The sequence below is a fragment of the Anastrepha obliqua genome, chromosome 1 (genome assembly GCF_027943255.1).
Source record: "Anastrepha obliqua isolate idAnaObli1 chromosome 1, idAnaObli1_1.0, whole genome shotgun sequence".
Lineage (NCBI taxonomy): Eukaryota > Metazoa > Arthropoda > Insecta > Diptera > Tephritidae > Anastrepha > Anastrepha obliqua.
Window position 1 is genome coordinate 160,405,001 of NC_072892.1, and position 27,233 is coordinate 160,432,233.

Below are 27,233 nucleotides of genomic sequence, written 5' to 3' on the forward strand. Positions count from 1 at the left end.
CTCCTATTTGTGGTGTGCGTCTTAAAGTTGTTCCACAAATGGAGGGACCTACAGTTTCAAGCCGACTCCGAACGGCAGATATTTTTATGAGGAGCTTTTTCATGGCAGGAATACACTCGGAGGTTTGCCATTGCCTGCCGAGGAGCGACCGCTATTAGGAAAATTACAATACTTTAAACAAAAATAAAAAAGGGCATTGCATAAATTATTGTCTAGGTACTTTTCAAATAGAAATGCGCTCTTTTAGCGTCACTTTAATTCTCTTATCTTTCAGCCACCAAACAAATGTAAGCGTTCCATTTTTAACAGCCAAAGGTCGAATCCAAATCATAACGCACCCATTTATTTTTAAAATAGCGATAAAACAACTTTAGTGTATTTCAATAAATTTGTAAAGAAGTCTTTTTTATTAGTTACGAAAGCTGCAGCGAACAACACTAAAGTATCAACAGAGCCAAAATTCCGCTTCTATTCTGTGCTTCTATCTGGCGCAACAAAATGTATTGCGTCATAAAGTGAGCTCAAGCCGGTAAAAAAAGAAGATAATTAATGTAACTTTACAAATTTAAGAATAATGAAATTTCGTAATATACAGACTTTACGTCTGGTTTAGAAATTATGACTGCTACCATAAATTAAAAAAAAAGAAATAAATAGAAATGTATGGTTGCCTCAGTCCAGTTTCGAAGACAAATAAAGCGAAAGATTTGCTATAGTGAATGGTGTAAGACAGTCACGACCGCCCTTTCATTAGTATAGTTTGTATAATAACCAGGCACTGCCTAATGGAAACACTCGGGAAGCGTATGGGGTTTACCTCTAATGAGTTTTCTTGCAGCCGTAGGAACGAGGAGGTAGTGGTAAGCGTTGAACACTTTCTTTGTCATTTTCACGCTATTGTAAGAACGCCACATCGCCATCTAAACCCTTACTTTCTTAGATGTCTGCTTGAATGTCTTAGAATCAGCATTCGTCGACAATATTTCATGGTTTATTATAGAGGCAAAGGCTAAGTGGTTTCACTACTTTGAGAGGCGTAAACTTGAGCCCAAACTAGTGCGTCACAATGAGTCTCCAGACATAAGTGAGCCTCGCTACACCCACATGAAGGGTAACTGATAGATTGTTATTAACTGGATATTGAAATATAGATATTTTTTTCCTTCCCACGACATCGGTTATACCTTACCGAAACGACCCGGATTTATATTATTTATTCAGCCATGGAGAAATTTGTGCTGCTAAAACAACAACATATTTGTTTTTTAAATCAACTCCTTATTAAATTATGTTCAAGGGCTTAACCAGACTTTGGACAGATGCTTTTTAGGAGTATCAAGTAACTCTATTTACGAACTGAGATACAACGACAACTTAAACTGGTGGCAATAAATATCAAAATAACGCATCCTCTTCTCTACTCATATTAGTTGTATATAATTCCCATCTCAACTTAACCATTCCCATAATTACCTCATTCCTATGCGCCACACGGATGTATCTCGAATTACAAAAAAAAAACAAACAAAAAAACACTATACTGCAAAGCCAATTAATTATGAAAAATAAAGTGGAAAAAAGTAAAATTTTATAAACACAAATATTCATAATGTCTGAACTGTTTACCCTACGACATGTGTATGAATACAATTAAAAATTATGTGTATAGTGTATACATAGATACATATGCACGTACACCTGCGTTCATAATAATAGAAGTGTGACGAATTGCCAAGTTTTAATATTTAATTTTTCTTTATTTTCTTTTTTTCTTTTGTGTGCATACAAAATAATAGTGCAGTTTACAACAAAAACTATATAATTCAAAGCTCCACATTTTGCACAAAAATTTAAAAATTAAAAAAAATTTAAAAATTTTCTACTTCTTAATTAGAATCTTTAAGAAACTGTTCCTATGCATTTTTATAGCCAGTTTAGATTTTTTTTTAATTTTGAGAATTTTCTTTCATATAAAGCACTGTTAGTAAGCCTGAATATCTGGCGAAAAAAATTTAGGAAATCATTTTTGAGCCACTGAATTTTTATACAAATATTTTTTTTTTTTTGTTTTTAGTCAATTTAGAAATTTGAGGTTTCTTACACTTTTTTATATTAAATTTTTTTGTGTTTTTAGTAAATCCAGAAATTCAAGATTTCTTACACTTTTTTATATTAAATTTTTTTTGTTTTTTGTTTTTAGTAAATCCAGGAATTAAAGGTTTCTTACCCTCTTTTCTTACCCTACAATTTTTATAAATTTTTTTTTTGTTTTTAGTAAATTCATAAATACAAGGTTTCTTACACATTTTTATATGAATAGTTTTGTTTGTTTAGTTAATCCGCAAATTCAAGGTTTCTTACACTTTTTTATATTAAATTTTTTTTGTTTTTTGTTTTTAGTAAATCCAGGAATTAAAGGTTTCTTACCCTCTTTTATATCAATATATTTTTTTTTGTTTTTGTGTTTTTAGTAAATTCCGAAATTCCAGGTTTCTTACAATTTTTATAATCTTTTTTTTTTTTGTTTTTAGTAAATTCATAAATACAAGGTTTCTTACACTTTTTTATATGAATATTTTTTTTTTGTTTTTAGTAAATCCTTAAACTCAAAGTTTCTTACATTTTTTATATCAATATTTTTTTGTTTGTTTTTTTGTTTTTGTGGTTTTAGTAAATAAAAACAAAAAATAAATACAAGGTTTCTTACACTTTTTATGTTAATATTTAATTTTTGCTCTTTTGCTTTTAGTAAATCCAGAAATTGTAGATTTCTTACACTTTTTTATATTAATATTTTTTTATTGTTTTTACTAAATCTAGAAATTCAAGGTTTCTTACCCATTTTTATACATATATTATTAATATTTTTTTTTTTTGTTTTTATTTAATCTATAAATTCAAAATTTCTTACAGACTACATAGAACTAACAGTGTGTCTAACAATTATATCTACATATTTTGCAACTATTTTTAAGTTTGTTTAGAAGGTGAGAACTCAAAAGCCAATCAGCTTGAAATCTTGTCGAACTCATTCACTATTCTAATCAAAGGTGCATAAATAAAGGGGCTTTCAAAACCACGTCTAGATTTCAGTAGTGAATAATTCCTAGACGGTGCCTTTTTTCGTGTCATCTTTGACATTTATTCAGTAGTCAGATGTGCAATTTTAGACGATAGAAAAACGTGTTAAAATTATTGAAGCTTATTATGGAAATGGTTAATATTCAAGAACAACATATCGCAAAATTCGTTATTGTTTGGTGGAAATAATCCTCCGAATGAGTTGACAATTCAAAGGTTGATAGAAAAATTTCAAGAAACTGGTTCTATGGAAGATAGAAAAAGGACTGGCAGTCAGCTGTTCCATATACATTATTTTTTATGTCAAAGAAAATGTCGAAGTTGGCCGGCATTTTTGTAGTCGGATCATCACTCAGGAGCTAAAGATAGACAGTTTTAAACCAGTTGCGCAAAAATAATGCATTTCGTTTTCCCCCAGCCTAATTATATCGCAAACAAAGCAGAGTTAAAGTATACTTCTTCTACTTTGTAACAATTTTAGGATTTGACAAATGGCTGCGAAGGGGCTCACTTGGACAAATTCTCAAAATTCGTTCGTGGTGATACCATTTAGAGGAGGGGGAAAGAAGGAAAATAATCTAACAGTTGAAAAAAGGAAGGGGCTTTGGTTTAACAATTTTAAATTTAGTTGTTCATTGAATGAGATATAAAATTGCTTACACAGAACTTAGCAAAAAGCACTCAATAAAAATTTGGAAACTTTAAAGTTTTTTCAATTGTTAACTTTTTACGAATTTTATACAAAGCTTGTATCTCTCAATCATTTGGTTTTTCTTGTAGACTGCCTTTTTTGATTTTTTTTTTGCGTATTGAATGAGATATACAATTGTTTACACAGAATTATTTTAAAAATTCTCAATAAAAACTTGGAAATTTTAATGTTTTTTTTTTGTTTTTTTTCTTCTTTTAATTGTTAATTTTTTATGAATATTCTACAAACCTTGGAGCTTTCAATTATTAGGTTTTCTTGTAAACTGCAAGAAAAAATCCATAAAAAAATTATTAAAACTTGTTAATTTCATAGTTTCTTGTTCCTATTATTTTGCCCACAGCTGTATGCACATCTTAAAGTATATTTGAAGCGACATTGAACACAACCAGCTGCGGGGCCACAAACGCGCACAAAAACAACAAAAAAGAAATACCCCATTTCACTTTTACTCTTAATACACCCAGTTTCGTAACCAATCATTTGATTGTTTTGACTGCTGCGTGTTGAGTCACAACAACAAGTGGCACCTTTCCTCTTAACTGAACCTTTGGCTCATAATCGTATTGACAGCATTTTTGCATATTCTCCACTCTCTTTTCTTCGCTTTGTTAGTGTTTTCCATTACTGTTTGTATTTATTTGTTGTCATTGCGATATTGTTTTTGTTTTGCTTGCGCTTTCTTAGTCCACTCACCCAAATTAGCGTCACATCCACTAACAACACTTCAGTGTACTTGTACTCATAGTTTTTTTTATTTATTTTATTTTTTCTTTTTCAGACAATTCATTTCCAAAGAAGAAACTGATATTGAGCACTTGGAGCAACGTCTTGAGAAAATAATCAAATACTGCACTGTAGCCGTGGACTCGGGCAAGGAGTACGTGAAGAATCAGAGGTAAGATGCAGTGCAGGCCCATAAACAATTCTACGTGCATGCCATTTTTTGCCAGTTTCCAATTACTCACATTGTTATCACTCGATTTTTCCCTGCTCCCTTTTACTGCAGCGCCTTCGCCATGTCCTTATGGGATTTGCAGCAGCATTTCGCTGATAATAAGAACGCACACAACGCTTTGGGCAAACTGATACACTGTTTTCAGGTTCGTTAAATTTACTTCATTTTAATTTTATTTTCGCACAATGCCGGCTATGAAATGCGCCTTCTTCGGCTAGCACAACTTGCACACCGTCGCGCATACTCGTCACCACTACAATTACTATTGTTGTTCGCATATTTCGCGTGCACGAATTCGATATCGCTGTCGATTCATCAATTCATTACTCATAGACAATGGCGCGATTGTAATAATGCTGCTGTCTCATACATTTTGCCTCATATCTCCATTTACAGGAAATGAACAAGTTTCATACCATTTTGCTGGATCAAGCGAGTCGCACGGTGCTGAAGAATCTTAAAGTATTCGTCAAGGACGACATCAATCAAGTTAAGGACTATAAAGGACACTTTCTTAAAGTATCGGAGGGTTACGACAATGCGCTCATAAAAAATGCGCAGGTAAGCTATCAACTTGTTGTTGCTGCATTGACTTTAAGATGAGTGAGTCACTTGCGCTTGATTGTTTGTGTAAGACGAGTGAGTGTATTTGTGCTAAATATTGTGATTGCATTGCAGGCAAGCAAAAACCGGCCACAAGAAGTACAAGAGGCAGCTAACATTTTGTCAGCTAGTAAATCATGCTTTCAACATACCGCATTAGATTATGTTAATTATATAACTTTGGTACAATCGCGTAAAGTTCCATCGATTTTATCAACGGTTAGTCGAAATTATTTTCACTTTATTATATTGGCTAAATATTTATTAAAAAATCGCATTGAAAATTTTCAATCTTCGCCTCTCAATTTGTGTTTTTTAACCAGCTCGTCGATTATTATCAGGCTTGCGTTACCTACTATCATCAAGGTTTCGATTTGTGCAACGATTTTGATGAATTCTTCAAAAACATAACAGAAGACTTGAATTGTTTGCGTGGCGACTATCAACAATTGGAAAAAGCGATGCAAAACCGTCATCTGAGTGTGAACAATTTTAGTGATACAAATACGAATAGCACATCAAATAAAATCGAAGGTTATTTGTTCAAGAAAAAATCGAAAGGATTCAAAACGTGGTGCAGGCGCTGGTTCTATTTGAGCAACAATCAGCTAGTCTATAGGTAAGCAATGCGCATGAAATCGAAAGTAGAGAGTTACAGTGATGTTCTGCAAATTGGTGCGATTTGAAAGTTTATAGTTAGGGGAAAAAGAAATCCATTATCGGTAGATGGCTGTGGTGAACGATAGCTCGTAAAGTAGCGATTAAACAATTTAAAGTTCATGCTTGTTGGCACGTTGACATTTAAGGCACCTTTCTGGTCTAGAAATGTGAAAATTGAAGGCGTTGAAAATTGAAGAAAAGCAATGGGTATCAAATTAAATGAAAATCGTTTTTATTCATTAAATCAATTCTTTATTTACAAAAAAAAAAAAAACAAAAAAAAAATAATAATAATAATATTTTTTTTTTATTGACAATAATAAAAAAATGCCTTCCCTGACGTAACACATGCCACCGGTGTAACTGATTGGGCTGCTCATGTACAGTGTCGGACAAAAAATATTGGACTGCTGTCTATTAGTGAAGCTATTTCTTTTTATTCTTGAAAATAAAGGGTTTTTCAATAAGGGCGGGTAGATGTAGAGAATGTCAATCGTGGCGTTTGCTGTGTGGCACGTAGCGCCTTCCTGCTGGAACCACGTGTCGTCTAGGTCCATATGGTTCAATATGGGCCATAAGAAATTGGTTATCATCGTTGTGTAGCGCTCGCTGTTGACGGTGACCGCCTCACCAACGTCGTTTTCAAAAAAGTACGGACCAATGACGCCGCCGGCCCAAAATCCACACCAAACGGTTATTTTTTGAGGATGCATTATCACCTGGTGAACCTCGTGTGGATTGGTGTCGTCCCATATACGGCAATTTTGTTTGTTAACACAGCCATTTATCCAAAAATGCGCCTCGTCACTGAAGATGATTTTTCGCCCAAAACTGGGGTTCTCTTCCAAACGATTCGAAGCCCAGTCAGCGAACAAACGGCGTTGTCTATGATCATCAACTTTGAGCTCCTGAGGTCTCCTGAGGGTCAGTTGGATCTTGTACGGGTGTAGGCCCAAGTCCCGACGCAAAATTCGCCAAGTTGAAGTCTGCGAAAGGCCAAGTTCTTGTGCACGGCGAGGAATAGACTGCCTCGGGTTCTACTGTACACTTTCACGGACCGCGGCAATGTTCTCGGCTGATCTTGCGTTCCTTGAACGTACGGGTGTTGGCTGATTGTTTACTGACCCGGTCGTCTCAAATTTGGCCACCAAACGTTGAAGAGTCGACTTTGAAAGGCCGCCACGTCTATCGAAAAATGGGTGCAATGCGCGCAACGTTTGCGTTAATGAACACTCATTTTGATAATAAAGTTTTATCATTTGAACGTGCTGTTCAATCGTGTAACTTGCCATGATGATTTGGCATAAACAACTGAATAATAAACAAAAGATTTGACAGATGCCACCAAAACAAAATGGCTGCCACAGGGCGCCAAAATCGACCCGCGCCAATTGAAAAACCCTTTATTATTTTAAATAAGAAAAAATATCACAGAAATGAAAGCATAAAAAATATTTTCAAAGATAAGACTTACATTATATGCGAAAAAAGTGCGAATATCCAGTGCGACAAAACATATTGGACTTGTCTCAGTTTATCGTAGTAGGCGACCAAAATTCCGTTAATTTTTTGCTACTGTACAAGCCATGAGTACTAAGATATTTTTTTTTATTGTGGTCAATGTGAGCGTTGGAATAAGAGTCAATAGCAGTTTCCTATTGAAAATTCTAGAATTCTGTACTTTTATTTAAAAAAAACGCGCTAATGGCGGGAAAAAACATTCAGTTCAATTGAAAAAACTAATTATAAACGACCACAAGCACGGTTTGTCGCAAAAGGATATCTGTCAAAAGTTCGCAATGAAAAAATCAAGGAGCACTATACTTTTTTCTAATGAATCAAAACTCAACTTGAAATACTCAGACGGAATGAGAAGAGTTCGCCGGCTAAAAAATAAATGTTTAGATCCTCGATACTGCAAAGATACGGTTAAGCATGGCGGAGGTGGTATTATGGTGTGGGGTGGTTTTTCTGGGTTTGGTGTTGAACCTCTCCATTTAATAGATGGAATTATGGATAGGTAGGTACACCAAAATATACTAAAGAGCGTGATGCTTCCCCATGCTGAGTGGAATATGCCACTTTCGTGGTCGTTCCAACAAGATAACGACCCAAAGCACACCTCGAAGTTGGTAGCAAATTGGATCGCCACGGAAAAAATCAATGTGCTCGAGTGGCCAGCACAATCTCCGTACCTCAATCCAATTGAGAATCGTTGGGAAATACTCAATAGGCGGATAGACAGGCAAGGAGTAAACGGAAACAAAAGGAAGCTATTTGAAGCTGAAGTCAAATAAGCCTGGTTGGATACTCCACTCGACGTTATCTACAATCTAATAGCTTCCATGCCAAAAAGATGTTGTGAAGTTATAAAAAATAATGGTTATGCTATAAAATATTTGTTAATTATTGTTATTCCAATATGTTTTGTCGCTCTGAATATCGCATACTTCTGCTCAAATATGAACGAGACGTTATCAATAAAACGGTCCGCGGATGACATATGGCAAAAATAAATTTTTTGTTTTTTGGTAGGACTGTTATAAGCTTACATGGGAAATTTCATCGTGATATGTCACATAGTTTGTTTTCTGTGCTACTGTAAACAAGTCAAGCTCGAGTGTGTTCTTCGAATTCTCTTTTATGACTTCAATTGTCTCAAAATGTTTTCCACGGAGCGGCAACTTGAGCTTGGGAAACAGGAAAAAGTCACATGGAGCCATATCAGGCGAATACGGTGCTTGCAGAATGATATTAACATTATTTTTGTTCAAATAATCGCGAACAAGACGTGATGTGTGAGCTGGTGCATTATCGTGATGCAAGAACCATGACTTGTTGTCCCACAATTCCTTCCTTTTAAGACGAATGTTCTCGCGCAATAGGTTGTCTGCAACATTTTTAAGGCGTCTGAAGCCGAAATTTTGTTGGAATAACAAAATTTCAAACAAATTCTTTGTTCAACTTGAATTTCCATCGTTAAATTCGAAGAACACACTCGAGCTTGACTTGTTTACAGTAGCACAGAAAACAAACTATGTGACATATCACGCTGAAATTTGCCATGTAAGCTTATAACAGTCCTACCAAAAAACAAAAAATTTATTTTTGCCATATGTCATCCGCGGACCGTTTTATTGATAACGCCTCGTTCATATTTGAGTAGAAGGTATGTTTTGTTTTTTACGCATATAATTTTATGAAGTAAAATATTTGTTACGTTTTTTTATGCATTCAAGAAATAAAGAGTTCGTCTTAATTTCTGGGTATTTAATTTATATTTGAAATGGCATTTCACGTTAGGAAAATATAATTACATTGAAGTATGAACGAGTTCAATATGTTTTGTCCGACGCTGTACGTCTGATAAAAAAAATTCGGTCGATTACTCGTATTCATCAGGAGATATGTCGCTATGGTGAGTAGAAGATTTACAAGAAAAACAATTTTTTCCTAAGTAATATATTTTAACTGTTTATTCGAAAAACAAAAAAAAAAGGATTTTTTTCACGTTCTCGCTCTTAAAAAAAATAGAAAAAAAAAATTCAAATCAATTGGTTCAGTACTTTTTGAGAAATTGCCGACATCAACTCGGAAAAAAAAAGTTTCAAGAAAAACACGGTTAACCCGCTTATACCTGGGCGTCGTACTCCAAGCCGGTCTCGTTTAAAAGGACTAACGTCTAAACTACAATTTCTTTTTTCCCTCAGCCTAATAATATCGAAAACAAGGTTGAGTGAAAGTATGCTTTATAATGATTTTAAATTTAATAATTTAATGCATGAGATATAAAATTGCTTACACAGAATGTTACTAAAAATTCTGAATAAAAGTTTAGAAATTTTAATGTACTTTTTCTTAATTATTATATTTTTGTCAATTTTTACAAAGTTTGGGCAAAAATTATGAATTTCTTTTTGCCCAAACTCATATGTTTGAATGTTTGCAGTAAAGTAATAAATTTTCACATGGAAGCTACTAAAGGCAAATAATTTACGATTTCGTACAAAATGTTTGCCTTTTTGTTAGGAAATCTCCGAAATAGGAGGAAAAATTGTAAATCACACTGATGTCAAATCGCACTATTTGCAGAACATGCCAGTTAGTTTTTATCCATTAGGTGGCAAAGAAAAGTTTTTTTTTTTTAAGTAGAATTAGAAATTAAGGCAACTAGCATATCTCTCGATACTTTTTACACTTCTGTGGCTCAAAAGTTGCGAAAAGTAAGCAACAGTTGAAATTTTCAAATTTCAAGCAACAGTTGCTTAATTTAGCAGAGCGGTTTGATTTGTATTTAAATTTTGGGAAATTTAAATTTTTTTTTCAAATTTAAAATTTTTTTTCAAGGACAATGATTATTTTTTACGTTTGCATTTTTTTTTTTTTTTTTCATAAATAATCATAATGATTTTGCTCATAAATATTAGCTGTGTTCCAATGATCAATAAATCAGGATAAAATTTTTGCACGTCAATACAACAACAACGATGTGATCCTGCTATAGATCTGGTTCAATTTATAATCCGTTCTGTTCGTTTGATTTTGCGGCGTTAGTTTGGCAGAAAATGCATGCATGTACAAGGTGGCGCAAAATTAATCATTTTAAATTTTATCAATCAATTAATCAAAATCAATGAAATTTTATTTTTGAAATTGAAATTTGAATTTGTCGAAAGGGAAAGGAAAGAGTATCAGTGAAAGAGATAGGAAAGAATAGAGGCAGAAACGGAGACAGAGGTAGTTAGTCATGTGAGAATTTTCCAGATTCTTTTCTAAATCTGTAAATATCCTCAAGTTTTAGAAAACGGATATTACTCATTCTCACGACATCGGAACCCAAAACTCGTAGCCGTGCTCTAGCAAAGGCAAGACACTCACAGAGAAAGTGCTCAGTGATATCCGCCTCCTCCAAGCACGACAAGCACATTGGGTCCTCAATGATTCCAATGGTGGTCATATGCTGATCCCATGAGTTGTGTCCTGTAATGATACCGGCCATCAACCGAACGTTTGTTAGTAGAAAGTTTGACAGTTTTCTGTCACAAAGCACTTTGCAGTTCTGCAACGTTCTAGACCGGACCATCGTTCTTTATGTGAATTGCCTACATAATCGCTGATCCAATTCATGATTCCTGCGGAACTGATTCCGATTATTGGCTCTGGCCCTTGTGGGGGAACCGCTGATCCACGGTTGGCCAATTCATCGGAAATTTCGTTTCCGGAGTGTCCTGGAACCCATACAAGTAAAAGCCTGTTCTGTCTTGCAGGTAGCTTGACTTGTCACTGAAAACTCCAATCTGTTTCAGGATGGCAAAAACTTCCGTTTGGGAAACAGTTGCCATTTCCCCCGTAGCACAGTGATACTTATTACTACCGTTTAAGACCCATCCGGCTCCGGCCCTATTTAATTCTTGTACCCATCGGTAAAGAAAATATCCGTCAAACGTCGTCTTTAGGTGCTAGAAACAGGGGATACTGCTCAGATAGCACCTTAAAGATTTCTCTGTGTTATTTGTTTTTAAGTAATCTTTTTAGTAAATAAAAGACAAAAACTATTTTGAGTGATGGAAATCTTATTTTGGGCATTTATGCCCGCCATTCCCTGCCTGTTTGTATACTGCAGTTGTCCAATTCACAAATGTCAAACATGATTGACTTACGCCGTCATTTGCAAAAAGTATAAATCTTCCGATAGAGTGATTAATTTTGCGCCACCTTGTACAGTGATACATCTCTTGAGTGGACACTGACCGTCAACCAGTTTTTGTCCGTCCAAGAGAGGTGTCCACTCAAAAGAGGGTAACTTTACATAAGATTTTTCCACTCAAAGGAGGTGTCCGGCTAATAGAAGTACCCGTTAGGAGAGGTTACACTGAAGTAAATTAGAAAAGATTTTACTTTAAAAATAAAGTTCATATTAAATGAAGTTTTTACAAAAAACTTTAATTACACTGTGGTACAAAAAAAAAAGTTGCAAAAAAACTTTGGATCGGACATGGTGAGGGTTGTAGCTTATGAAAAACTGAAAAGAATGGTATAGGAGAAATTTCCAATACACCCCCAAAATCTCATTTTATGGCCATAAAACCGTTTTTCAGTAGGTTGATATGAACAATCCCTCCTAACTTCACCAATTTCCATCCGATTTCGAATTTGCTTTTTTAGTTCGAAAGAACAAAAACAAGCCTTTTTGACAGTGTGTTAACATTTTTTCTGAAATGACAACTGACGAGACTGTAGGCGGAAGTATTTGGAATTTTTTTATTTTTTCTCTATTTTTTCGACTTTGACATAATTTTTACGATATTATCCGATATTGAGGATTTTTTTTAGTACCCTACTGTGTTAGTAAATTTAATTTTGCGTCGAATGAGCTATATTTGACTGTAATTGAATTAAAATTAATAGAGTTGTGTGGGTTTTAAGATTTTTTCTTTTTTTTTACTACGAGATTTGGTATGCGTTTCGAAGCATGAAAATAATAACAAGTGTCATTATAAACGCATAATATTTATTGGAGTATTGTGCAGTGCAGCACTGTACGCTATGGTGCGGTGCAGTACACAACGGTACTGGTTCCAAACTTAAAAATGCATTGGAAACGGCCCTTTGGAGTTTAGTATGGTACGGTACATTTGTCATTTCTTCATCAGTTTTAAATACTTCTCTGTAAGAAATTCGATCATCATCATTCATCTGAAGTCGTCATCAACTAAATTCCATTGCTTAAATCGAGAAGCGAGCGTTTCAGATTGTCTTCCCGATAGAAGTATGTAAATCACGAGAAAGATCCTGAAAATCTGAATTTGATACAATGTCTCGTTCTGAAAACTTAGAACCAGACGGAAAGTACTCTTCATCATCAGGTTTATTGTTATCAGTTTGATCATCATCAGCAATGAGTTGAACTTCCTTCAGTTCATGACCTCCAGTTGAGTCAATCATATCGTCCAAGACTACGGGGTTCTTAAGAGTTGCAACATCAGCATATTTTATGTGCTTTCGAGTTTTATAATGATGACCGTTTACGTCCGTTTTACAAAAATAACAATCATCTGGTTTATGATAAGGCTGATGATGCCATATCATCGGAGAATATTGAGAAATTTGACTTTTCTGGCAACGTTTTGATTTATATCTTATGAATTTCAATGAAACAAACAATAAAACTTTGACGTTTTTATAAGGTTAACTTATAATAACAAACTTCTTTTGTTAATCAATGTACAGTGTGAACTTTGGTACACTTGAGAGCTTTTTCATATTTCTATTGAAAAAAAAAATGTGCTATAATATGTCAGATATTTTCGTAAGTTCTAACCAGTTCTGTTGTATGCAGTACAGTGTACTCTTATGTATACATATACACTCCAATAAATATTACGTATCTATAATAACGCATCAAAACACGTCCTTATTCCCATTTAGCGTAAGCTATACCAACATTCCAAATTAGTAAAAAAAAAAACAAAAAATCTTAAAACTTGCACAACTCTACTAATTTTAATTCAGTTACAGTCAAATATAGCTCATTTGACGCAAAATTAAATTTACTAACACAGTAGGGTACTAAAAAAAATCCTCAATATCGGATAATATCGTAAAAATTATGCCAAAGTTCAAAAAATAGAGAAAAAATAAAAAAATTCCAAATACTTCCGTCTACAGTCTCGTCAGTTGTCATTTCAGAAAAAATGTTAACACACTGTCAAAAAGGCTTGTTTTTGTTCTTTCGAACTAAAAAAGCAAATTCGAAATCGGATGGAAATTGGCGAAGTTAGGAGTGATTCTTCACATCAACCTACTGAAAAACGGTTTTATGGCCATAAAATGAGATTTTGGGGGTGTATTGGAAATTTCTCCTATACCATTCTTTTCAGTTTTTCATAAGCTACAACCCTCACCATGTCCGATCCAAAGTTTTTTCGCAACTTTTTTTTTTGTACCACAGTGTTATACGCTATTAGGCATTTTTATTACTACTACCAAAACCGAAGTTATATTTCAGTGCTGTCAACACCCATAAAAATGATCCGAGTCGTTTCTGTAGGAATTGATCGGGATACTGGGCTGTATAGCCAAACAAAACCGCTAAATGATTTCTTTCAACATTTTATTTCATTATCATAGCGTAAAATAGCGACAACAACAGCTATGAAATAATAATTACATTGAACAACTCTCGGCTGGACCAAGCCGATTTTTTTAAGAGATTAGGCCATAATTCAAAAATTTTTCGGCTTTAACAAAAATAATATAAAAGAAGAAACCAAAAAAAATAGATCCAAACTAAAATCAGGGAACACTGGAACGACACAAGCGGCCTTAATCACTCCAAAAAGTTGTTCAACTTCAAAGCCAACAGAGCAAAATCTGCTCTAACCCAAGATAAAATCTCAGATTACTCTGTGGAGCACTTACAGGTCACTTTGCCTGTATTAAACATTTTAACACAATAGGGTTATCTGGTACAAGATCATGCAGGTTCTGCTGTGATGAAGAGGAGTCTATGGAACTCTGAATCACCAACTGTGAGACATTAGGACACAGAATCCTGGGCTCGTACCTACAATAGTAGGAAGACCTGCAATTGCTCCCTCCTAAGAAGCTGGTTCGATTCCTCGGTATACTAAATATTTATAACTAGCAAACCCGGCCCCCTTCGCTGGGCACACTAAAATAGAATAGATATGGTTTAGAACAGAAAATATATGGTTTTCATATTATTTATTTCTTTATTCTTTATTCAAGCGCTTTGTTTTTGACTAAATATAAAATGTAAATTGAAAATCAGGAAAAAGGAAGATTGTTTTTAAATTTCAAATCAACGCATATGAATAAACAATCGTCTTTTTTCCTGATCATCCATGCATTTTTCGTTTCAATTTATATGTTTTATTAAGCATTGGAGCTTTTTTAACCATTATCCATTTATATTTTTCAAAAAAAAAAAAAAAACGAAAAAAATTGTTTTTACCACGAACACATAATTTCATTCGGATTTCACATTAAATTCTCAAATTTCGTAAGAAATTATTCACTGTTCCAAAATCCACTCCAAAAAAATTCACAAACAATTTTTACATGTTGCACTTACGTTTTTTCCTTATGGCATCCAAATCAGAAAGAAATATTGACACATTGTAACTCACACTGTCAATTTGACAGTTCAGTTCCGCCCCAAGCGTTAAAAAAGTAAGCAACATTATGGCTGGCTGAAAAGAACGCTGTACCCGTTGCCACTGCTCCGAATTACAACCAAACTTTACGAAACCCATTTTCAATACTTACTTAACAATGTGTGTAAGTTTGATTTAATTCGGTGCAAAGACACGGCGGGTCCACGTTTTGGCATATATTTCGAGACCCTAGTCATCAATAGGTATGAAAATTACCCCGTATTAAAGCACTTTTCAACAGCTTCCGTTTGATACCCATATTGTACATACACAACCAAAGGTTATCCGGGTCCACGTTTTGACCTATATCTCGAGACCCCAGTCACGGAGCGGCATGAAAAATACTCTGTACTAAAGCATTCACCAACAGCTTCAATTTGATATCCATATTGTACAAACACATTCTAGGGTCCACGTTTTGGTCTCTATCTCGAGACCCTAGTCACGGAGCGGATGGAAATACTCTGAACTAAAGCATTCACCAACAGCTTCCATTTGATACCCATATTGTACATACACATCCGAAGGTTACCCGGGTCCACGTTTTGACCTATATCTCGAGCCCTATCCACCAATAGATATCCAAACTATACGAAAACCATCTTCAATACCTCCTTAACAATGTGTGTAAGTTTGGTTTAATTCGGTGCAAAGACACGGCGGGTCCACTTTTTGGCATATATTTCCAGACCCTAGTCATCAATAGGTATGAAAATTACCCCGTATTAAAGCACTTATCAACAGCTTTTATTTGATACCCATATTGTACATACACAACCAAAGGTTACCCGGGTCCACGTTTTGACCTATATCTCGAGATCCCAGTCACGGAGCGGCATGAAAAATACTCTGTACTAAAGCATTCACCAACAGCTTCAATTTGATATCCATATTGTACAAACACATTCTAGGGTCCACGTTTTGGTCTCTATCTCGAGACCCTAGTCACGGAGCGGATGGAAATACTCTGAACTAAAGCATTCACCAACAGCTTCAATTTGATACCCATATTGTACATACACATCCGAAGGTTACCCGGGTCCACGTTTTGACCTATATCTCGAGCCCTATCCACCAATATGTATCCAAACTATACGGAAACCATCTTCAATACCTTCTTAACAATGTGTGTAAGTTTGGTTTAAGTCGGTGCAGACACGCCCGGTTAGCGAACACACACAAAAAGTTGACTTTATTTTATATATAAGATTTTTTTCAGTTTGTGTCCTAAAAATCCAAATATCTTACGGAACCCTATTTTTTTCCAAAATAAAATGTAATCCATGTTACTCGTGGATAATGTAGTTTTCGAATGGTGAAAGAATTTTTAAAATCGGTCCAGTAGTTTTTGAGCCTATTCGTTACAAACAAACAAACAAACAAACAAACAAAGTTTTCCTCTTTATAATATTAGTATAGATTAAGTAATTAGGGGCGCACAATAGATCAATCTAGTCGCAGTGCATAATGGCCTTAGCCTAACCCGTACAACCATTGCCATGAGAAGCTTTTTCTATCATTTGGTGTTTCATGACTGGAGATTCGAACCTACGCATTTCCATATGATAGTCACGCACCAACATTTTCGGCTACGGCGGCCGGTTGTTTAGTTCAATACCCAGAAAAGTTGTTTTTAAAAAACATTTCTAGTACAAAAAATTATAATCAAATGTCAATCAAATTTCTTGTTTGAAAAAATTAAATAAAAAAATTAATTATTCTTGAGTGAAGAAAATTATTCTTGAGTAAAAAAATGGGCATTTTACTTCAATCAAGTGTACATTTCTCCGACAGTCTGTTCTACTGTGTGGCTGAAGCGACCCGCTTTTATCCGGTCCAGTACTCTCACTTCAGAAACTTGTCTGAAACATGTTTGGAGAATGCTTTATGATTTTACAACAACAATGACAACAATTAAGTGCAAATAACGTCCCTCTTATAGCTTAGACAGACGGGCGGCGTTAATCTGGATTACCGGCGCAGTTAATTCTGATTAAAGGTGTAGTGTGACAGACAGTTGTTACGCGGATTAGTTAACAGCTGATTTGTTTATTGGATAGTTTTGTCAATAAAATGTGAACCGAAGGCAATAAAGACGGGTATTAACTGCATTATTTACTTAAAAAAAATCTAAAATTGCAATTTCTCCAACTGCTCCCAAATATCAAAACAATTAATGTACTGTAATTTAGAATGTGTCTTTCTTGTTATTCTCTTTAAAAATTTCACTATTTTTCATTCACAATAGATATTAATTGTCATTTTCGGCAATGTTGCCATTGAAAATACTCCTACGCTTAAATTAATATCCATCCGCATTAGTTGAACTGAAGAATGGTATAATAACATGGTTGCGCCTTCCGAATTCGCTGTGTCGTCAGAGCCCATGAATAAACTTAGAACATTCAGGAAATTACTTGTTTGTGAGGAGGAAGAATAGACGAAAGCAATAGAAACACCCAAACATAAGAACCCGTGTAACTTTGGCCCAATTGCGGTCAGGATAATGTAGCAGACTAAACTCCTACCTATCCAGAATCGACCGAGATTGCATTTGTGCTTTTACAGTTTAACACGCGGCACTTCGTTTTCATTCGTTTGTTGAATAAAATGTTTTGTATTGGGAAGGGACCTGACTTCAGACTTTCCTAAATCGCGAAATATAAAGTACACTGTTTTGGGAAGTCGCCACCATATCAGTACGCAATTCGCCTTTACTTGCACTTAATTCCTAAGATAATTCCGAATTTAGTCGTTAATCCCGATTAACGCCACCGTCTGTCTAGGCTATTACTGGCATTTGCAAATTACCATGACGGAACAAATTCTATGGTACATTTCAAATATTACCTTCATAATTTACAAATGCCTTGATGCCAGACCATATCCCCTTATTGCGAAATGCCCTACTGAAAAGTATTATTAAAGGCAAAAAAATTAATCATTATTTTTGAGAAAACAAAAAATAATTTTTTTTTTGTAATTTCATTGGCAACATCTAAAAGAAAAATCAATGTCGATGGTCTGGTTTTTGATCTTTTGTTCATTTTAGGTTTTTTTTGTGTTTATTTTTGATGTTTTTATTTATTTTGTTGATTTTAGGTTTTTCTTTTTCTTTTTTTTTGTTAATTTTTTATTTCTTTGTTGAGTTTTGATTTTTTTGTTAGTTTTAGATTTTTGTTTGTTAATTTTTTTTGTTTTTGATTTTTGTTGATTTTAATTTTTTTTTGTTAATTTTTAATTTTTTTTGTTGTTGATTTTAGTTTTTTGTTCGTAAATATTTTTTAATGTTTTTTTTGTTGTTAATTTTTTATTTTGTTCGTTAATTTTTTATTTCTTTTAATTAGTTTTAAGTTTTTTTGTTGATTTACGATTTTTGATTGTTAATTTTAAATTTTTTGTTGTTGATTTTAGTTAGACTTTTGTTAGTAAATTTTTGTTTGTTGTTGTGAAGTTTTAATTTTTTTGTTGTTGATTTTAGACTTTTGTTAGTTAATTTTTTTATTTTTTGTTGTGGATTTTTTATTCTTTTGTTGATTTTAGATTTTTTTAACTTTTTATTTGTTTTGTTAATATAATTTTTTTGTTAGGTTTTTTGGTTTTAATTTTGTTTTGTTGATTTTAGATTTTTGTTAGTTAATTTTTTTTTTTGCTAATTTTAGGTTTTTTGTTTTTGGTTCTTTTGTTGATTTTTGATTTTTCTGTTGATTTAAGATTTTTGTTACTTAAGTTTTTGTTTCTTGTTGTTGTTAAGTTTTGATTTTTTTGTTGATTTTAGATTTTTGTTAGTTATTTTTTTTTTTTTGCTAATTTTAGGTTTTTTGTGTTTGGTTCTTTTATTGAGTTTAGATTTTAGTTTGTTAGTTTTTTTATTTTTTTATGTTGATTTTAAACTTTTGTTAGTTAATTTTTTTGTTGTTGTTGTTAATGATTGATTTTTTGTTGTTGATTTAAGATTTCTGTTTGTTAATGTTTAATTTTTGTTATTGTTGATTTTTGAATTTTTTGATTGATTTTAGATTTTTGTTAGTTAATTTTTTATCTTTTTGTTGTTGGTTGTAGATTTTTTCTTTGCTAATTTAATTTTTTTTGTTGTTGATTTTTTATTTTGTGTTGTTAGTTTTTGATTTTTTCTGTTGATTTTCGGTTTTTTGCTGTTTTTTGATTTTTTGTTGATTTTTGATTTTTTTGTTGCTGTTTTTATATTATTATTATTATTTTTGGTTATATTTTTTTGTCGACTCTTTTTGGTTGATTTTTTTTAAGTATTGATTATTTTCTATTTCTGGTAGTTTCTTTGAACCCAACCAAATGTCATCTTTTAGTGCACTTTTAGTTTAGTTTATTTGCATGTTTTTTTTTTTTTAATTTAGTCATTTATGTATTTACTTTTTTTCAAATGAATCAAGATTTTTAGTACACTTAAGTTAGATTTAAAGTATTATATAATTACTGTTTAGTATTAATTTTGATTAGTATTCAATTCGCTTTTTCATCTCTACTCGAGTATGCGTCCTAATTTTTACGTTTATTTTATGTTTGTGTTGTTGTTGTGGTTGTGTCATGTGCCATGCCATACCTCTACTACTCTCGTACATACCCACCTACTACTACTACTACTACTACTACTACCACCTACTCTACCTACACATATTTGCCAATTTATGTTGTGTTTGTAAAAATCGCTGAAGTGATTTGGATTCGAATTGCAGAAAACGCAGTAATGAGGATTCATTCTCCGTTATGGAGGAGGATTTACGCATCTGCACAGTGCGTCCGGTTAACGATGGCGATCGACGATTCTGTTTTGAAGTAATTTCACCAACAAAGTGAGTAGCAAAAAGGCATTCAAAACAAGTTAATAGTTAGAAATTTAATTATATTAAAAAAAAATAATAACAATGAAATGATTCACTACTCTCCTAGGTCGCACATTTTACAAGCAGACTCTGCGGATATGCTATCGCTATGGATTACGGCGTTGCAAAAGAGCATAGGCGCTGCTATACAGCACGACAGTCAACATTCCAGACCACAGTCGTCCTTGGCAACGAACGCATTCAATGCCAAGCGAAAAATGTACGTCCCGAAATATACCGAAGAAACCTCTAAAAATCACATGCTAATTCTTGCAATTCTCTTTCCTTTAGTCACTGGGAGCAATTCCTTAAAATTCCTGGTAATTCACAATGTTGCGATTGTCGCGGCTCAGATCCGCGCTGGGCTTCCATCAATCTGGGCATTACACTGTGCATTGAATGCTCCGGTGTACATCGCAGTTTGGGCGTGCACTACAGCAAGGTACGTTCGCTCACACTTGACGCCTGGGAGACGGAGAACGTGAAAGTGATGATGGAATTGGGCAACAATGTGGTTAATCGCATTTACGAGGCGCGCATAGGCGAGAGTTGCGAATTGAAGGCAGCCACGGAGAATTGCGATATCAGTGTGCGTGAAGCGTGGATTAAAGCGAAATATGTGGAGAAACGTTTCGTGTGTGCCATGCCGAAACCGCAAGAGTTGCTCTCTAGCGAAACGGCGGAGGTGCTATCCATTGACAGTGGTGGAGGCGGAGGTGTCGGCGTTGGTGTTTGCGGCAACGGTATTAGTGTGCTAGGTGTTGGTGATGCTGATGAATCGCGTAGTCTGAGTAAGACGACAACACTATCGTTGGGTGCACGAAAGTGGGCGGTCAAGAAATATCGCCGTCGTCGTCATCGTGATCGACATCGTTCCAGTTCGAAGTCTGACGACGATGATGAGTCGATAAATCTTCCTTCACTATCGTTGAGCATTTCACGAGAGGATTTAATGCTAATCGGTGATGATTTGGCGCTGGAATCTGACGAAACACCAGCCATATTGGGTTCGGATCAAGAGTCGACTGATGGCGAAATCGAACCGGAAATATTAGATGAGGTGCCCTTCTCCAAACTCGATGCGAATCTCATGTTGTACAAAGCGGCTGCGGTGCATAATTTACCCGTCATGTGTATGGCGTATGCGTTGGGCGCCAACAAACACTGGAAGAATCCAAACGATCACAATCGCACATATTTACATCAGGCAGTGTTGTCGGTGAGTAATGAGAAATGAGAAACTTATAGCCTAGACAGGTCGGCGACAGTCGGCGTTAATCGGGATTAACGACTGCATTCAATTTTAATCATAATTAACTGCGCCGGTAATGCCGACTAACGCCACCATCTGTCTAGGTTATTAAATATATTAGTCGATTATTTATGTGTACATATTTTAAACTATTAGACAACCACTTGTTTGTTGTCAAAATTCTGTTTCAAGCTAATTTAGTTCGAAATTATCATCCATATTCGGTTTTTTTTTTCATTACTTAATCGGAATCATAATTCAGAGTCAATCCTCGAGGTTTCTATGGCCGGTAGAGTGCTGCCGTTACTGAACCTAAGAAACGCGCCAGCCAATGGAAATCAAATCGGTCGATTAAGTACCAAAAATTGATGTTAAACTAAAATTAAATATGTATATGAGATGGAAATTAGTGGCTAAAAAATAAAAATTCATTATTTGTTAAGAAGTAGTTTTAGGTTAGGTTAGGTTGATCTGGCTGACTAAAAGCCATCACATAGCCCTAGTGGTCCTAAGTGGTACCCGATGGAACTTGATCATTACGTTGCTTTTAGTAGACTTCTTCTAATAAGTATGGGTCCTTTGCGAATCTAAGTAAGCTCTGAAGTTCAAATCCCAAGAGAAATTCTAACTTCTCATATTATAGAGCTCTTAAGCGTTTCACGTCGGGCAATGACATTGATAGTCTGTGTGCCAAGGTAAACGACTACCTCGCTTGCCTTTCTCGCTTCTTCACTGCAAGGAATCTACAGCTTTCCCTCACGAAGTCCACGGCGGTCCTCTTCACCACCTGGACAAAAGAGGTCAAACTGCAACTTAAGGTAAAAGTGGATGGCACACCAATTCCGACTGTTAACAACCGCAAAATCTTGGGAGCCACCTTCGGCAGTTTACTCTCCTACTCCGCGCACACAAAACCGCAATTGCCACTAAAGTCCAAAATCGCAACAAAATCTCAAATCGCTTGCCGATATCACTTGGGGCAAAGACAAAGAAATGTTGCCATCGACATTTAAGGCAATAGGTCGGCCGGTTTTAAACTATGCTGCGCCTGTATGGTCGCCTGGAACTAGTGACACACAGTGGGTAAAGCTCCAAACTTGCCAAAACACTGTTATTCAGACAGTGACGGTTTGCCTCCTGATGTGCCCTCTTCAACATCTGCATAACGAGGCACAAATGCTCCCAGTAGTGGAGCAGAGCAAACTGCTCAGCAAATAGTTTCTGCTTGGGTGTTACCCAGGTTTCACCCTTGCAGACACCTGCTTGAGCCAGAGCCGCCTCTCAGGCACGTCAGGAGACACCTCCTCAATTACGCCGACGAGATCCAGGACAAAACGCACAGACACCTACTGGACCAGACAGTGTTTAGACAGATCGGGAGACCATCACCACCTGCTTAAGCTCCCGACCACCGAATACCGTAATGGGAGTCCAACCACCACCTACAGCAGATGAAGAGCTCCAGCTTTTCCGTGAGACCCGCGTAACACTGACACTAAGCTCCTATTTATCCAGAATTGGCCCCGACATATCAAACATATCGCACCCTAAATACAAAAGGGTCACAACTCAAAATGTACTTCTGCTCAAATATGAACGAGACGTTATCAATAAAACAGTCCGCGGATGACATATGGCAAAAATAAATTTTTTGTTTTTTGGTAAGACTGTTATAAGCTTACATGGCAAATTTCAGCGTGATATGTCACATAGTTTGTTTTCTGTGCTACTGTAAACAAGTCAAGCTCGAGTGTGGAAAATTTTGAGTTGTGACCCTTTTGTATTTAGGGTGCGATATGTCCTGCATGTGAAGGCACCCCGCACGAAATTAACCACCTTTTCACATGCCCCTCTAAACTCACTCATCTAACATCCCTCTCCCTCTGGACCCTACCTGTCGAAACAGCATGTTTCGACTTGACTTTAGCAGGATTTAAAAAAAATTAATAATTGTAAAAGTTATTTGTGGAGCCCTTTTCTCCAGAAGTCCCTTGCGGAGAGAAGTTAAATGAGGAATTAGTTTTATTAATAGATAATCTTGTGCCTGATCGAGGCTTTTTTTGTTTTTGTTTTCAAAATTAACAATATGGCGGCCTCAGGAAATATTTTTCAGATTTTCGAGAGAAACCCCGACAATTAATTGTTTAAAAAAATCGAAATTTTTGAAAAAATTCTTCGATCAGGCACGATTTTTTTTTTTGTTTTTCAAAGGCAGTATAAATTTTATTGAAATCTATCAAGCGGTTTTAAGTTACAGTGAGCACCAGTTCAAAAAACATTGTTTAGAGGAAAAAGCATTTAAAGTTTTCCTATCGAGCTCCTGAGCGCCCTTTGTTAACTGTTGAATAACTCGAAAACTATTTATCGGATACACTTCAAATTTATTTTCACACAATATTTTAAGATAAAGGGTGTTTTTTTAGAGGTTAGGTTTTCAGGATGAAATAAAACGTATATAATTTAATGTTATGGCCAAGAATTTAGTTTTATTATAAAGATAAGGGTTTGCCATTATGTTTTAAAAATGATTTCGGGCAAGTGGCCGCCGCGGCTGGCTCGAATAAATTCCAGCTGAGAGGCCCAATTTTCGACCACTTTTTGCAGCAATTGGGGCTGTATGTCAGCAATAACGCGCCGAATATTCTCTTCCTAGACGGCAATCGTCTCGGGCTTATCTGCGTAGACAAGCGACTTCACATAGCCCCACAAGAAATAGTCCAGGGGTGTTATATAGCACGATCTTGGAGGCCACGCCACAGGTCCACGGCGCGAGATAATGCGCTCACCAAAAGTTTCCTTCAATAAATCGATTGTTGCGTTGGCTGTATGGCATGTAGCGCCGTCTTGTTGGAACCAAAGGTCGTCCACATCAACATCGTCCAATTCAGGCACGAAAAAGTCATTAATCATGGCTCTATAGCGCTCTCTATTGACTGTAACATTATGGCCGGCTTCATTTTTAAAGAAATATGGGCCAATGATTCCCTCTGCCCATAGAGCACACCAAACAGTGACTTTTTGAGGATGTAACGGCGTCTCAGCAATGGCTTGTCGATTATGTTCACTCCAAATGCGACAATTTTGCTTATTGACATACCCATTCAACCAAAAGTGAGCTTCATCGCTGAACAAAATTTTCTTCGATGCGTCGCGCGAACCGAACCATTATTTTCGTAATTTGCACGATTTGCAAACGTTGTTCAGGTGTAAATCTATTCATTATGAAATGGCAAACCAAACTGAGTATAAATCAAGTGACAGCTGTCAAAAAGACCATCTACGAAAAAAGTAGTGCCAACTTGAAAACCTAACCTCTAAAAAAACACCCTTTATTATACTTTAAGAAAATGCAAAAAAAAAATCAAGTTTTTTGAAAATTCCGACCACCCCTAACCTCTTAAACAAACTTCTCTCGACACATTATTGAATGCTCTACTAACGTCTAGAAAAACTCCTAAAGTATATTCTTTGTACGCTAGAGTCTAGTTTAAAGTGCATATAACCAACACCGAGGGAGCAGCGTGAAATGTTGTAATAGCATCAAAATAGTCAAAACCTTCAATTCAATTCTCGCTTTTAAATGCAATATTTTTTAAAACTAAAGTTAGAGTAAATTCAAAAGTTCTATTTTAACTAATTAAATTTTTTCTCTAAACTCTACAGGGTTCCGTTATGGCATGTGAGTACTTATTGTTGAATGGTGTGCCCATCGATACGGCCGATGACAATGGCGAGACGGCGTTGCACATGTCCACCGCCAGTGGTTTCATAGCGCAGGTGTATTTGTTGCTCAAGCACAAAGCCAAATATGACACCGAATCGAATGATGGCAAAAAACCACTCGATATAGCGGTTGATCAACGCAATGCGGACATCGTGACGCTGTAAGTGGAAGGCAATTGCGGAAAATTTCATTGTGCCTTGAAATTACTTTACATTAAATTATTATTATTTTTTATTTTTTTTTTTTTGCTAGTTTGCGTCTTACGCGTCTCAATGACGAAATCGGCATGAACGACGAGGGCAATGGCGAAGATGAAACCTACAAGGATGTTATGAAAGACTTTTCCAATTTTGCGTCGAGTCAACCGCGCATGTTGCGCAATCGCACCGACACCAATACACTCGAATCACAGCGGTCTTCCCTCACCAACTCGGATTAATTCGAATGAGCGTCAACTGCATACAAACATACATACACACATATATGAATGCGTGTGTGTGTGTGTGTGTCGATGACAAATAAACAAAAAAGAATATCTAATCAAATTGCAAGCGAACGTAAACACGAGGTGCATACAAAAACTACAATTAAAAGGAAAAAAGAAAATAATATAAAAAACAAAAAACAAAAAAAAAACAGTTAGCCGCTTTTGGTGTATACATACATACATATATACTAGACATGCAAAAATTTAAATTACTGAACCTACCACAAAATGTGACTGTCTACATATGGACGTGCGTCGTTGAGCACAATATATTGAAGTATTTTGAATATTTGTACCTACTATATTACGTATACATATACATATACAAACATATTTAGCACATGCATACATACATACATATTTCGCATGCCCGTACATGCTGCGCTGTTGTACACCAACCAAAAACAAAACAAGCAACAAAAAAAAAGCACACAAACAAAAAATTTAAAATATGAATTTAGTCGATTTTTATATTTCGTGTACTGTTTCGTCGAAAGTTGACTTGTTTAAAGTGTTGGGGGGGAATGAAATATGAATGTGTTTTAAAAAGATTTTGCCAAAATTGTTGGTTATTATTATTGTTTTAGAGATGTGAAACTCGTAATCTCTACTGTTCATTGTTATTCTCAGAAAAACTATTGTATTTGTTGCATTGCCATTGAGTGGTTTTCCCGAATTGTTTTGTATTATGCATTTACTCTGAAACGCTTGTGTAGTCTTGTTTGAAAAAAAAAAAACTCGTATGTTTTATTCAAAGAATAGAGAAAATTAACTCTAGAAAAACTAAAGTATTTATAAAAGCATTCAAGAAATCACATTTTTCTTACTTCCACTAATTAAGTTAAACATTTATAAATTTAATTTTTTTTTTTAATTTTTTTTTTCTAAATAAGACAATTTAAAATATATTAGATGTTTGTTGCGGTAGAAGAGTTGTGTGAGCGCCGAATTTTCAAATTTACAATTTTGCATTGTTGTACGAATAGTTAGTTAGGAATTCGCCTAAGCTACCTAAATACTTATACAAATACATACATAAAAGTAAATGTTTCAAATATATTGTAATGTGCATATTGATAATGTTTAGTTATTTATATACAATTTAACGTTTTAACAGCTTCTGTGAACAATTTGTTAATCGTACACAAGTGTGTGTGTGTGTATATGTTGCAAAACATATACAAAATATCAAGTCTACATAAAGGATTACCTAAATAGAAAAAAATGCATATTTATTGAACACTTAAAAAGCTGTCTTGTATTTATTTCGTGACAGAAAAAATTAAGGTATAATAGTGCTCACTAGGCCGGGTCGATTTGTGGGGAGGCAAAAAAATCGCCCATTGCTCTGTGAAAATCATATTCTAGGGATCAAAATAAGAAACTTTGCCGAAGGAACCATACCTCTAAAACGAATTCTGATGTCCCCCAATTTGGGTCGAACTTTTTAGTTTCTTTTCTCATGTAAAGGCCAAAAATGGTGATATTTTGAAATGATTGTATGGGGAACCCCCCAGGGGAGTTCCAGGGGGTGTGGCACTGGCATGGGTGGATCGGCCGTCCACAGTTAGTGGGGGTCAGTCATACATTTGGACTCGATTGGAGCACTCTAAATGGGTCAAATAAGGATTTTTCAAAATTGATCCCTAGAACACGATTTTCACAGAGCAATGAGCGATTTTTAAATCGACCCGCCCTAGTGCGCACACTCACCAACGTAA

At 35.1% G+C, this 27,233-nt stretch overlaps 1 protein-coding gene across 2 annotated transcripts in view; it reads left to right on the forward strand.

The window, feature by feature from the left end:
- Positions 1–26,756, forward strand: part of LOC129239162 (arf-GAP with coiled-coil, ANK repeat and PH domain-containing protein 2) — a 39,629-nt gene extending 12,873 nt beyond the window's left edge. Inside the window, exons 2-11 of one of the 2 annotated variants that reach the window (XM_054874498.1) lie at positions 4,572–4,688; positions 4,800–4,893; positions 5,145–5,309; positions 5,427–5,570; positions 5,675–5,970; positions 19,882–20,019; positions 20,117–20,269; positions 20,341–21,268; positions 24,965–25,185; positions 25,278–26,756. In XM_054874498.1, coding sequence (XP_054730473.1) covers positions 4,572–4,688; positions 4,800–4,893; positions 5,145–5,309; positions 5,427–5,570; positions 5,675–5,970; positions 19,882–20,019; positions 20,117–20,269; positions 20,341–21,268; positions 24,965–25,185; positions 25,278–25,464 — 2,443 coding nt within the window. In that variant the 3' untranslated portion in view covers positions 25,465–26,756. The remainder of the gene's footprint in view (positions 1–4,571; positions 4,689–4,799; positions 4,894–5,144; positions 5,310–5,426; positions 5,571–5,674; positions 5,971–19,881; positions 20,020–20,116; positions 20,270–20,340; positions 21,269–24,964; positions 25,186–25,277) is intronic. The other variant, XM_054874506.1, reaches the window with a different exon arrangement.
- Positions 26,757–27,233: the final 477 nt, after the last annotated feature.